Here is a 13,210-nt window from a genome sequence, read left to right as displayed (position 1 = left end):
GAATTATCCCTAGTGGAGTGATCATGTAGGCAATCCATAATAAAGTGAATATTCACTATTTTATTGAGAGAGTAGGTTTGATTTACTATTTTACTCAAATCATGGCAAGGTCTAACAAATTCTTTTTCATTTCAGTGTCATCAGTCTTGTGGATTGACTGCTGCCGTTTTACACAATTTTAAAAATACGTTACGAAATGCTTGACGATATTGCGGGTTGGACGCTCCATATAGGAGCGGATTTATCGAGGAATTTGTAGTAGCCAAACAAAAGAATATCAAGTATATTGTGAAATTACCTGCTTGAATGTTGATTCCAATGAGGCTAAGAATAACTAATATTTGAAATGGACCAAGGCACAAAAAGTACACTAAACAATTAAGTAATAACATTATGGTAATTCTGTTTGTCACGTGATCAGGTCTTTTTCTCGCACGTCCTCCTTGATTTGCAGCTCTGGCACGGGAATATAACGAGCGAATTATCATACAGCAAAAGATACAATTCACCGTCAAAATGACACAAAATATGAAAAATGGTATGAGCACGCGAAGACTATGAAATAATGGATACAGCGGACTGCAAAACTTCAGTATGACAGGGTTGCCTTCGTATCTTTCACGTGGTGGCCAAATGATACATGCCTGCTTAATTAGTGATGAACTAGGAATCAAGATGGCCGCCAAAATACCACTGAATAGCCATGCTACAAATACTAGTATATTACTTGATTTGACGCTATTCATAAGTCGGTGTTTCACAGGAAAACATATGGCTAGAAAGCGCTCGAAGGTGACGAGAGTAACAAGCCATGAAGATGCAACGTTAAAACATATCAAAGTGGGTAACTTCGATACGCATTCCAGAAGAGTTTGATAAGGGCTAACATGTAAGAATAACACACCATGGGCGTGTAAGTCGTAATTATTCCGTACAATTGTCACCCCATATAACATCAGTACGCATATGTCAGCAATTGCTAGGTGTGAGAGATAGATGTTTGTAATCGTTCGCATCTCACGATTTTTTAATACAACGAAAAGAAAAGCAGAATTGGCCAAGATGCCGAACACTAATATAATTGGTGAAATGATTGTCAAAGTGAGAACCTGTCCGGATGAAAACAGTAATTCGTCATCTGTAGCATGATACAAAGAATATACTCGGCTATGATTACCAACACATGCCGAAGAGCCCGTCAAATTGTGTGGTAAACTTGCATTATCGACAATTAGGGTCTCTTGAATTTCCATTCTGGCAATGAATATTAAAACAAGAAAGTTATAAACTGTTTTTCGAGATTTTACCGGCATGTGCTTTTGACCGACGATGCGAAACTCTTTATCATCGTAAATCAAAACTACTGAAAGTGACAAGAAACTGTTATTATTTTATCCCTTCCAAGAAGCGAGTCTTAAGTAATATTCCTGTTTGCATAAATGTATAGCACCTAAAAGCAAACTTTCTTATTCTTTTAACGATTTTATGGTTGTCGAATTCTCCATATCGACGTTCCTTCCCAGCTTTGGCTTTTACAGAAAGACTGACCAAACCTTTATCCACTTGACGTAAAGCTTAAAGTGTATCGAGATAGTCGCTCTTTTTCTGCTGAATGTTTTCCATTCAAAATCTATAGAAACTGATTCAATATAATCCAAATAAAATTATGCGAAATTTAACCGTTATAGCTGAAAAATTCGAAGTTGAAAGAGTATATTTGTACCTGGCTTTATAGTAATTCAGCAATTCCAATGCTCAGAATTTGAAGCCTTTGTAAAGATCTCAACACTTGATTTCCAGTCAAAGTCACGCCATCAAACAAGCACCAAATTTTAAAATGTCTTTCATAGCAAATACTGGCAACAATATTATAGGAATAATGTAGCTTGATATGACTTCGCCGTATACGATCTGACCAATGAAACTGTAGTGAGCTATTATCCGCAACATTAACAGCCGACGCGATAGCTTCCTGAAAACGTCTTTAATGACTTCGTCACGATTTCTCTTATGCTTTCAGGTTGCAGACCACATGTCAATTGCCATTAGTTTGCTCATTTCTATATAGGTTCGCTCTCATTCTGTCTCAATAATTGATTGTGTTTTTCACGCCATTATACGAGGGTCATTCAATAAATTCTACCTCCGCTTAATAACTGTGGTTTTGTACGTGGTAGCTGCTTTAAACTCAGAATGATTATACATTGGAACTTCACCTACAAATCTGGACACGTACCTTTTCCAAATTTTTGTAGGTGGTCTCAGAACCACAATAAAATTTGATACACCGGAAACCGTAAAAATAGTCATTTTCTGCTATTCCTTTTCTCCGATCGGCACCAAATAATTCGGCCTTCCTTTTACGCGCTATAAAGTTGTATTAACCAATCACAGACATGTCAGACGCGATAAAATCTTTTTATCTCTGTCTTTCATTATAGTGTAGGTGTATCTGATTGAGGGAAATAAGACATCTTATGATGAATTTAAATAAAGGAACCATTTACATTTGACAAAGGTTTCATGTAATTCCACGTATTACTATTTTTGCTCACAAAATGTCTGTATAATAACAACAACCAGTCAGGTATATAGCTTTAAAAAGAAAATAGTTGATTTGCAATCATTTTCAATACAACGTGTACACAATTGAATATAGGGTCACGAATGCTTATTTAATGATATTGGTTCTGCATCGGAGCCGTTTATTCCAGTAAAGTGTTAATATTACTTTTCTCGTCCTAACAATAACACCATATTTGTTATAATGAAACGGTGTCAATCAAAATCTTTCGGGCCATTGCCTAGACTAAATCCTCCGTCTCGAATACTACGCACGGCCGTTGCACTGTGCTGTACTTCCTGGAACGAGCAGCCGCCATATTTATACGCCATGTTTGATATTTAGGAGTGAGAGGGATTCAGGCTACCCATTGATACCGAGGAGTTAGTGCCAAAAGGCCCTATCTGCAATAGCTGCCCTATAGACATTTGACAATTTCTGCATTCTATACGGGCACAACCACAAAATGAGTTTATTAAAACATGATGAAGAAGTATTGCAGGGTACAGACCCAGGTAGAATTCGAATAGGCTCATTCTGCTATAGGCATCAACAGATCAAGCCAGTGCCGAAAAAGAACTTACAAATAATCCTATTGGGACTTGAATTCAACAGACCATTGTATATTGTTGTGCCACATCGTAGTCAACAATAATGATCACACGAACAGCCAACCAAATATTCCAAGGAATCAGAAGCACCCATCACCCAGAGAAGACATCTTACTCTTCCCAGAATCCTTTGCAACATGATACATCACCTCATTACATCAAATGACACTCCCAATACTTTGTACAGGATCCCTTTATTATCATTTTAAGAATAGACGATCTAAACATGGGTCGATAGTCATATTTTGCAAAAAAAACTTTGTCACTATCAGCAAATCTGTACAGAAAATTTAACTGAAAGCCATGACTATTTCAGAACTTGATGTTTTTCTGTTTCACTTTAAGGTGTGACGTAAATGATCGGGTCATAGAGCTTTGGTAACTTCAGGCGGCTGACACTGAAAAATTTGCATGGAAAAATGACCCGTCTCCTCCGCAGCCAATTTGGTTCCGCTCCATCGAAATCAAGCTGGTCACGGAGGAGACTACCCTCCTTTGTGTTTGTTCATTTGTGTATGGAGCGCCCTTTTGGAGTCCGGAATGACTTAGGCTACGCTCTCAGCTAGAGTCCGACGCTGCATTGCACTAGAAATACCTTTTCTGTGAAATCGCTATAGAGCCAACCAGGAGCACGTATTCGTTTTGAAAATATAGCATTAAAATTAGTATCACCCTTGTGGCCCCGTGCAGTGGAAAACCTTAATTCTTTCATTAAAAGGAAATGAAAATTAAAAAAAAATGAATCTACTTGTGCACCAATAAAATTGGCACAGCAATTTGTCTCAAATATGAATGAATTTTAAGAAACATACGGGGTATGATGAACATTGACCTGACGCCATGATAGTAGGATCTATTAGTCGTTTTATATACAATGTATATAAGGTATTGTCATAATACCAATATTTGTCATTATATATAATGAGTAATATCTAGCAACGTAAATGTGCAGTTCATATGCACAAACGAATACTGATCTTTATGATATTCAGGTTTTTGTTCATCACAAATAACATGTCACATAGGAGGTCATACGTGTTGACCTTCATCTATTGTATTTGTTCATCTGTGTATGGAGAGGATAAGCGCCATTAAACGCCATTAAAACTCCATCAGTATTAGGGCGTAGTTCAGTGAACTCACCGGATTGCTATTCCAAGTACTTTGATAATACAGATAATATGTATTAATGGGTCGAGGCGATTGCATTGAAAAACCTAATAAATTATTCATAACAGTTACGTAATCAATCGATAGTGCGGACACTTTTCATTTGCAAACCACCAAAATTCGTGATCTTTTAGCGTTGGAAAAGAAACCACGTGAATAGAGTGCCCTCTCAAGAATATCAACTCTCTGGTAACTTGTAGCGCCCTCCGTCTTTATTCAGAGATGGTTGCTTGACCCTTATATGGTTGGCCTCCGTAACTCCTCAAACTATCGAGGCTCCCTATTCAAAAATTTCAGTCTTTGTCCAGCCTTCAACGTGATGGTCCAGTGACTCAATATCAATGTGTTTGGAGACCTCGGACGAAGTTGTGCTTGGAATTCTGTGTTCAAGATACCCGGTCTTGGGAGAATATTCAATCTCTTCGATGTATGATTCTTGACAGGTTCCTCTTGTGCTCTACCCCTGGCATGGAATCAATTACATCGGACCTAAATTTTCTGAGGCTTTCTCAGAGACACCCCCACATAAAAATATTTTTGGTCGGCCTAGGAGTTATCCATGTTCCATATGCTATGAAGGCCTAGATTAAAAATGTTTTTAGCCTTTCATTTGCACTGAGCACGACGAGTGTGGAACATACCCATTTGTCCTAGTCCAAGATTTGGATTAAGCACTAATGTCTTCCTTTCTCTTGACCCAAAGGCTGACAGTAAAAGTGTTAACTTGATTGTTGGGATCGCGTGGCCATGGCGTAGATTTCTTTTTTGGGGGGGGGGGGGATTTTCTTGAAGTATAGTGAATTCCGACACCTCTTGTCGACATAATAAGTTAATGGTACAAATGCGCGCGAAGCGCGTGAAAAATTTGTCATTTTGAAGCTAAACTGTTATATGGTGCCAAATGGGATCATTCGCGTGAAGCGCGAAAAACAATTTGGCCAAATATGAGGTTAATTTGGTCAGCAACCCACATATAGATGTCAAAATGGGGGATATTGGGGCTTTACCCCCCCCCGATCTACGCATATGGGAGTGGCCTTCTTTTCCTTGTTCTCTGTCTTCAAATCTGTTTCTCACTTCTCTTCCCCGGCCAGCATGCTTATATAAGCTTATATAGGCTTGCTTGAGCATTATGTTTGAGGGGTTTGAGCCTGGTCCCATCAGGACCCAAGCGTGTCTTCACACGGAGCGACCGTTTAAACAAACAAAGAAACAAAAAAAACAGTCATATCCCAGCAAACATTGTAATATTGGCCCAGTAATGGCTTAAACCGGTCTACTTCTGGCAATACCGGACACGGCTGACGGTATAACGCCAGTACAAATCCGATACTGGTTAATGTTTGGCCGCCGTTTTCTTACCAGGATAAGCTGTGCCGTACTTGGTCCGTTATTGGGCCAAATGAAGACTACCTGAATATGGCATCCAGCCGGGATGTACATACTGGCCCAGTTGCGGCAGAAACTTGTTGGCCGGGCTTGTAGGCCCCGAGTACCGGCCCTGTATTGGCCTAATGTTGCATTAATGTGGGCGTGGTTTTGAAACCCTGACATTTTTTACTATCAAAATACAATATTTGATCATTATCATCTTCATTTTGAAGGGCCGCGTGTTATTATTATTATTATAAAGAAGAGGCAGCGAGTTTACGCTTGTTCCGAATATTTCATTTACTGCCTTGTAAAGAATCTACGTGAGCAAGGCATAATATTATTGTTTTCTAATGACACCATAGAATATATATTTTATTTATCAATGGCTCAGTTTTGTGAGCTTAGTTTGTTATCGAACTTTAATACTTTGCACATCAGGTAATACCAATTCAATTGTGCTGAGTGCAAGTAAGTTTCCTTTTCAAAGGAAATATCTGGTTGAACAGGTGAAACTGACCAATAATGCCTGAACCGGGTAAAAGAGGAATAGAAGAACACTACACAGCTAGACGTGGACCAAAAAAATAAAATAAAATACGGTTTCATAATGGGAATATATTGGCAATATTATATTGGCCCAGTACAGTATTGTACAAATTGGACCTGTACTGGGCCCATTTCAACCCATTTTGGTCCAGTGTTGGCAATATCTATTGGGCCAGTCGAATGCCCGTGTGCACGACCGTACCGAACCAATACAGGCTGCCATTCTTGGTCCATTATAGCAGCTTTTATAGAGCCAGTATCGGGCCGATTGTATAATGTTTGCTGGGATCATCATCAGCTATGTTTATGACCTCTTGTTGCAGAGAGTTGGTTGGAATGGGTGATCAGCTGATCATTTGGTGGCGTGCACCCTTAATTTCAACTTCACTGCACAGAGAGCTCGTAACCCAATTAAAATTGTGCGCAATCGTGCTTCACTCAGTACTATGTAGTTGCACTTGTCTTGTGTAGGTGCATATTTAATTCAAAAGCCGCATCCAATCAGATCCAATCTGACACTGCCGCCACACTGTACTTTATAGTTTACGGTAGTACATGTAGGCCTACTCCCGGCAATCATCAGTTGGCCAAGTTACTTGTCCGAGGTGCTCTGACGATAACACTCCGATCGCCAGGCAATCTACGTTTATACGTGAAGTAGGAGCTAGTAGGCCAGTGGGACAACGAAACCGCTACGTGAACGAGCTATTGGCCAAGCAGGTAAGCTTATTAAATTCATGAATTTAATATGATCATAACTATCGTACGTTACAACGCACACCGACATCGCCCGGTTAATAATTACATTATACAGCAGAGACACTGAAATGAATACCCGGGATCGATACACGTGAATGTGCTATGTACGATTTGATATTCAGACGATAAATCTTTGGATACCGGGTCCGGGGTAGAAAATGATGAATATCTCCCCTAATTGATTTAGTCTAAAGAAGCCAGATTTTGTTCCTTTCACTTGAATATACGTGTTCAATGGATATGATATTCGTTAACCGCGTCTTGAGAAAGAACCATTGCGTCTTGAACTCAAAAACTGACAAAAATATTATGATTTTATATTTGCCGAACTATACTATAGTGCAGCGTAGGCTAGCTGCACTAATGCCGTACTATTACGCTGACTTTTTTGTATTCGGCGAGGAGGATGATTTCGACCTCCTGGTTTGTTTACAAACAGAGAGGTAGACAAAAGACCGTTCCGCTTGTCCAAACACTCAAGTATCAGAAGGATGGTCCATAATAGCGTGATGCACGTAACATGAATAGGGATTAAAAAGCTGTCACATAGAACCATGTGCTTCTATTGTCCAATTTGCCATCAAGATTTCATATGGAAACAGTTCAGACCCAGAACAGGATCATATCAGAAATTAATATTTTGTTCTGGGTCTGATTATTCAGACTATAGCTGCACTAACTTGTGCAAGCAGTCTAAAAGCATATGACCATTGACCTCATCAATGGTGTATACATGCTCACTCACACACAGAGAGGTCAATTACCAGGCTATTGTCAGTAGCCTTAGTCGGACATGAGTGTACACATGTGGTGCCACAGTGATTCCTGTGCGGTTTTCTACCTAACAAAATCACACAACATGGCAGCGCCCAGTACAAAGAAAAACGCCCTCTCAAATCTATTATGTCACTTTACAATGATGTCACTTTACAATGACGTAGATCCCTCTTTTACAGTAGTAGCACCACAAATTTAAAAATCCCTTCTTTTCATCGGGAGCACCGCACAGTTTCTACACGCACTCTCTATTCTTATTACTTTTCTACCCAACAAAATCGCACAAAGAAAACGCCCTCTCAAATTTAGAAAAAATTCAAATCCCTTCTTTTCATTAGCAGCACTGCACTTATAAAATAATTGTCTGTGCGGTTTTGAAGAAATCGCAAACCGCACAAGATGGCGGCGCCCAGTGTAAATTAAACACCCTCTTATTTCTGAAACATGCCAATTAAAATGCCCTTCTCCATTTTTGTTGTTGAAAATCCCTTCTTTTCATTGGCAGCACCACAGTTATAAAATGGCGACGCCGGTACAAAGAAAACACCCTCTCTAATCTATTATGTCAAACTTTACAATAACGGAACAGCTGATTTTCGGCCAAAATTCTTTAAAATGTAAAATAAAATACAAAATAAAATCAACTTCTGCCCTGAGACTAGTATACCTGAACTAGTCTCAGCTTCTGCCATTTTGCTCCAGCATACGTGCAGTATAAATCAAATGTGTGCGGGGACATGAGACAAATCTCTTTTTTGTGGCCTCATATCCATGCAATTACTTCTAAAACAATTCTTTTTGCTGATTAATAATAATATCTTTTCTTTCTCTTTTCAGAGCTATGAAGAATAGACTCCAATTTCAGCATTTACGTGGCAGGACATATCAAGTACAGCTTGAGTCAAATTATGCAAACAGTTTTCAACCATACAGATGTATCTACTGCAGACGATTTTACAGTAATTTGACATATTATGTGAAACATGTGATAAGACATAGAGCAAAATTAAACAGGTACTGGTACAGAGCACAGACTATACATAAAAGGATTTGTACAGTGAAACCATACCAATGTAAATATTGCAACAGGAGTTTCTCCTACCCATGTACACAGATTATACATGAAAGGATTCACACCAAAGAGAAGCCATACCAATGTAAATATTGTGAAAAGAGTTTCTCAACTTCAAGTCAAAGGACTGTACATGAAAGGAGTCACACCAAAGAGAAACCATACCAATGTAAATATTGTGAAAAGAGTTTCTCAACTTCAAGTAACAAGACTGTACATGAAAGGAGTCACACCAAAGAGAAGCCATACCAATGTAAATATTGTGAAAAGAGTTTCTCAACTTCAAGTCACAAGACTGTACATGAAAGGAGTCACACCAAAGAAAAGCCATACCAATGTAACTATTGTGAAAAGAGTTTCTCACAGTCCGGAGTCAAGACTGAACTTGAAAGGATCCATACCAAAGAGAAGCCATACCAATGTAAATATTGTGAGAAGAGTTTCTTACAGGCCGGAGACAAGACTGTACATGAAAGGATTCACACCAAAGAGAAGCCATACCAATGTAAATATTGTGAAAAGAGTTTCTCAACTTCAAGTCAAAGGACTGTACATGAAAGGAGTCACACCAAAGAGAAACCATACCAATGTAAATATTGTGAAAAGAGTTTCTCAACTTCAAGTAACAAGACTGTACATGAAAGGAGTCACACCAAAGAGAAGCCATACCAATGTAAATATTGTGAAAAGAGTTTCTCAACTTCAAGTCACAAGACTGTACATGAAAGGAGTCACACCAAAGAGAGACCATACCAATGTAAATACTGTGAAAAGAGTTTCTCGCATGCAAGTCGCAAGACTTCACATGAAAGGATTCACACCAAAGAGAAACCATACCAATGTAAATATTGTGAGAAGAGTTTCTTACAGGCCGGAGACAAGACTATACATGAGAGGATCCATACCAAAGAGAAGCTATACCAGTGTAAATATTGTGAAAAGAGTTTCTCACGTTCAAGTAGCCAGATTACACATGAAAGGATTCACACTAAAGAGAAACCATACCAATGTAAATATTGTGAAAAGAGTTTCACACAGGCAGTTCACAAGACTGTGCATGAAAGGATTCACACCAAAGAGAAACCATACCAATGTAACTATTGTGAAAAGAGTTTCTCTCAGGCCGGAGACAAGACTATACATGAGAGGATCCATACCAAAGAGAAGCTATACCAGTGTAAATATTGTGAAAAGAGTTTCTCACGTTCAAGTAGCCAGATTACACATGAAAGGATTCACACTAAAGAGAAACCATACCAATGTAAATATTGTGAAAAGAGTTTCTCAACTTCAAGTCAAAAGACTGTACATGAACGGGTTCACACCAAAGAGAAACCATACCAATGTAACTATTGTGAAAAGAGTTTCTCACGTGCAAATATCCAGATTGTACATGAAAGGATTCACACCAAAGAGAAGCCCTACCAATGTAAATATTGCGAAAAGAGTTTCTCAACTTCAAGTCAAAAGACTGTACATGAAAGGATTCACACCAAAGAGAAACCATACCAATGTAACTATTGTGAAAAGAGTTTCTCACGGGCCGGAGACAAGACTGTACATGAAAGGATCCATACCAAAGAGAAGCCATACCAGTGTAAATATTGTGAAAAGAGTTTCTCACGTGCAAGTAGCCAGATTACACATGAAAGGATTCACACTAAAGAGAAACCATACCAATGTAAATATTGTGAACAGAGTTTCTCAACTTCAAGTCACAAGACTACGCATGAAAGGATTCACTCCAAAGAGAGACCATACCAATGTCACTAAATTGTGAAAAGAGTTTCTTACAAACAAGTAGTAAGACTAAACGTGAAAGGATCCATACCAAAGAAACTATACAAATGTAAATATTGTGAAAAGAATTCCTTACAGGCTGGAGGCAAGACTACGCATGAAAGGATCCATACAAAAGAGAAGCCATATCAATGTAAATATTGTGAAAAGACTTTCTAACAGGCATGTCACAAGAATAGACATGAAAGGACTCACACCAAAGAGAAGCCATACCAGTGTAAATATTGTGAAAAGAGTTTCTCACGTGCAAGTAGCCAGATTGCACATGAAAGGATTCACACTAAAGAGAAACCATACCAATGTAAATATTGTGAAAAGAGTTTCTCAACTTCAAGTCACAAGACTATACATGAAATAGGGATGACCATCATAATTTCATGTTGCCCCTTTTGCTACAAAAGATTGTTTTCTGGAAAGAACTCATCAACAGAAGTATTTTGGTGGTTAAATGGTCAAAATCGGTCAAAAACTTTTCGAATTATGAATTTTCAAAGTTTCCCATTCTGACCGGTCATTGGAACGAAATAAATTGACAAAGTCTAAATATAGCAATGTGAGCAAAATTGGTATAAGCATATATTTACCTTTTTTATTTCTTTATTTTAATATATATGCAAACATGAAACAAGCATATTGTGAAAGTATCAAAGGGTTTCTTATGAAATGGCACTTTACTAGTCAATAGCATTAAGTATTTCTTCAAACCGAGGCACTGAAATCATGCTTTTAGAAAACATTTGCCAAAAATCATCCATAATGGCCAAAGTGGCACAAAATCAAAAGTCCAGGTGAACTTTTTTTCTACAACAATATACACTACACATAAGAAAAATACTAATGTACTACAAGGGATTTTCAACATAGGAATCCAAACAATCAAGTACCAACATGCACAGCTTTATCCTGATATCACTTCTGGGGTTTTAACAAAATGTTTAACCTCTATTGTGATTGGCAGCAGCATAAGGTATCTCTTTGATAGCTGATAATGCCCAGCCATTCAGCAAGTGGCTAATAACAGACCTTGATAGGCTTGAATGAATACTGTCATGTGCTACAAAACCATCACATCCAGGGCCTGGTCACTCCATATGCTACAGAGAGCACAGTACTTTAACAATGGAGTGAAAGACTCATTATTGATTAGGCGCGTATTTTAAAAGTACAGCTCCTGTGCGTGTATAGCAGCAAGTCAGTGCAGATGGTATAAATCATGAAATATAAGAAAATGTTTAGGGTTGAGATCAGGTGAATAATACAACAAATGAGCATGAAACTTCACATTTATGTTCAGAAAGGTGTCTATTTAACATGATTCGAAAGGTGTTTGGAAATTCCAAAGGGAAGCTGGTGATTTAATTTTTAACTCGAGATCTACTTGTCCGTTTTTTTCCTTTTTACAGAGGGTATGATAGAGGTAATAACAACAACTCTGCCAAATTACAGCTCAGTAGGTCAAGGTGTTCACCTGATCTTTTCATCTGAATATTTTGTGCCATTCTGAGCAGTGCTGCACTGGGCCACTGGCAATTAAGCGCACTGTGGCGATTGACCAATTTTGACTCACACTTACAGAAAAACCAAATAAGTTATGATGCTGTAATTTGCAGGATAGTTACAAAACATAATTGGCATTAACATCTCCAATTTTTACAGAAAAATTATGAAAAATAAAAGAATGAGCTCAATTTAGAAATGTCTGTGCAAGCAGTGCACAGTTGAGCTCCCTGCATGTCTATGGGAGTGTTCTAATCAAGTTGATGGTTCATTGGTCATCCCTACATGAAAGGATTCACATCAAAGAGACACCATACCAATGTAAATATTGTGAAAAGACTTTCTCACAGGCAGGTCACAAGAATAGACATGAAAGGATTCACGCAAAAGAGAAACCATACCAGTGTAAATTTCTGAGTTTCTCAGAATCAGTTCAAGACTGTACATGAATGGATTCACACTAAAGAGAACCCTTAAATACCAATGTATATACTGTGAAAAGACTTCCTGAAATGCAGGTATCCCAAAACTACAAAGGATTCACACATTTACACTGCTCCTTTGGAAAATAAAAAATTTCTGGATGAAAATGTAACCCTTTTTTGATTTCCCCTCCAAATGAGAATTACTTCACACTGATGGATTCTACCCCCCCCCCCCTTTGCATTTCCCAGTGTGCCTCTTGCCATAATTATTATGATACATACCTGTTAGTGTGTGGAGTAGGTGGTATATAATGAGAGCTCGAGCTCATTTTGAAAATGACATAAAATCATAGAGATTTTATGTGTATTTCATCCACATAAACTTGTGACAAAAATCGATAGAGATTTTGCGCATTCATTGCAACATGACGCACACGCTCAAAATAAAGATATCTACAAACAAAATAAAGAGCCAGTTGACATCACAAAAATAAAGAGATGTCAACCAAAAGAGATGCCTACAAATTCTGAATCGGTGGAAATTGATTTTTTTTTTATGAAGACTGGTATATCTGATAATAAAGAGATGCCTACAGTTAAGGAGCTGCATTCCATT

General features: G+C 38.2%; 1 protein-coding gene across 1 annotated transcript; it reads left to right on the top strand.

The window, feature by feature from the left end:
• Window positions 1-6,930: 6,930 nt before the first annotated feature.
• Window positions 6,931-11,309, top strand: LOC140146251 (uncharacterized). The gene is made up of 2 exons (XM_072168032.1): window positions 6,931-6,984; window positions 8,638-11,309. Exon 2 carries the CDS (start codon window positions 8,642-8,644, stop codon window positions 10,643-10,645), a length of 2,004 nt encoding a protein of 667 aa, XP_072024133.1. The 5' UTR covers window positions 6,931-6,984; window positions 8,638-8,641; the 3' UTR covers window positions 10,646-11,309.
• The last annotated feature ends 1,901 nt before the right edge of the window (window positions 11,310-13,210 follow it).

This window comes from Amphiura filiformis, chromosome 2, assembly GCF_039555335.1.
Source record: "Amphiura filiformis chromosome 2, Afil_fr2py, whole genome shotgun sequence".
NCBI lineage: Eukaryota > Metazoa > Echinodermata > Ophiuroidea > Amphilepidida > Amphiuridae > Amphiura > Amphiura filiformis.
The sequence above is the reverse complement of the archived record's forward strand: the minus strand, read 5'-3'. Positions and strand labels throughout refer to the sequence as shown.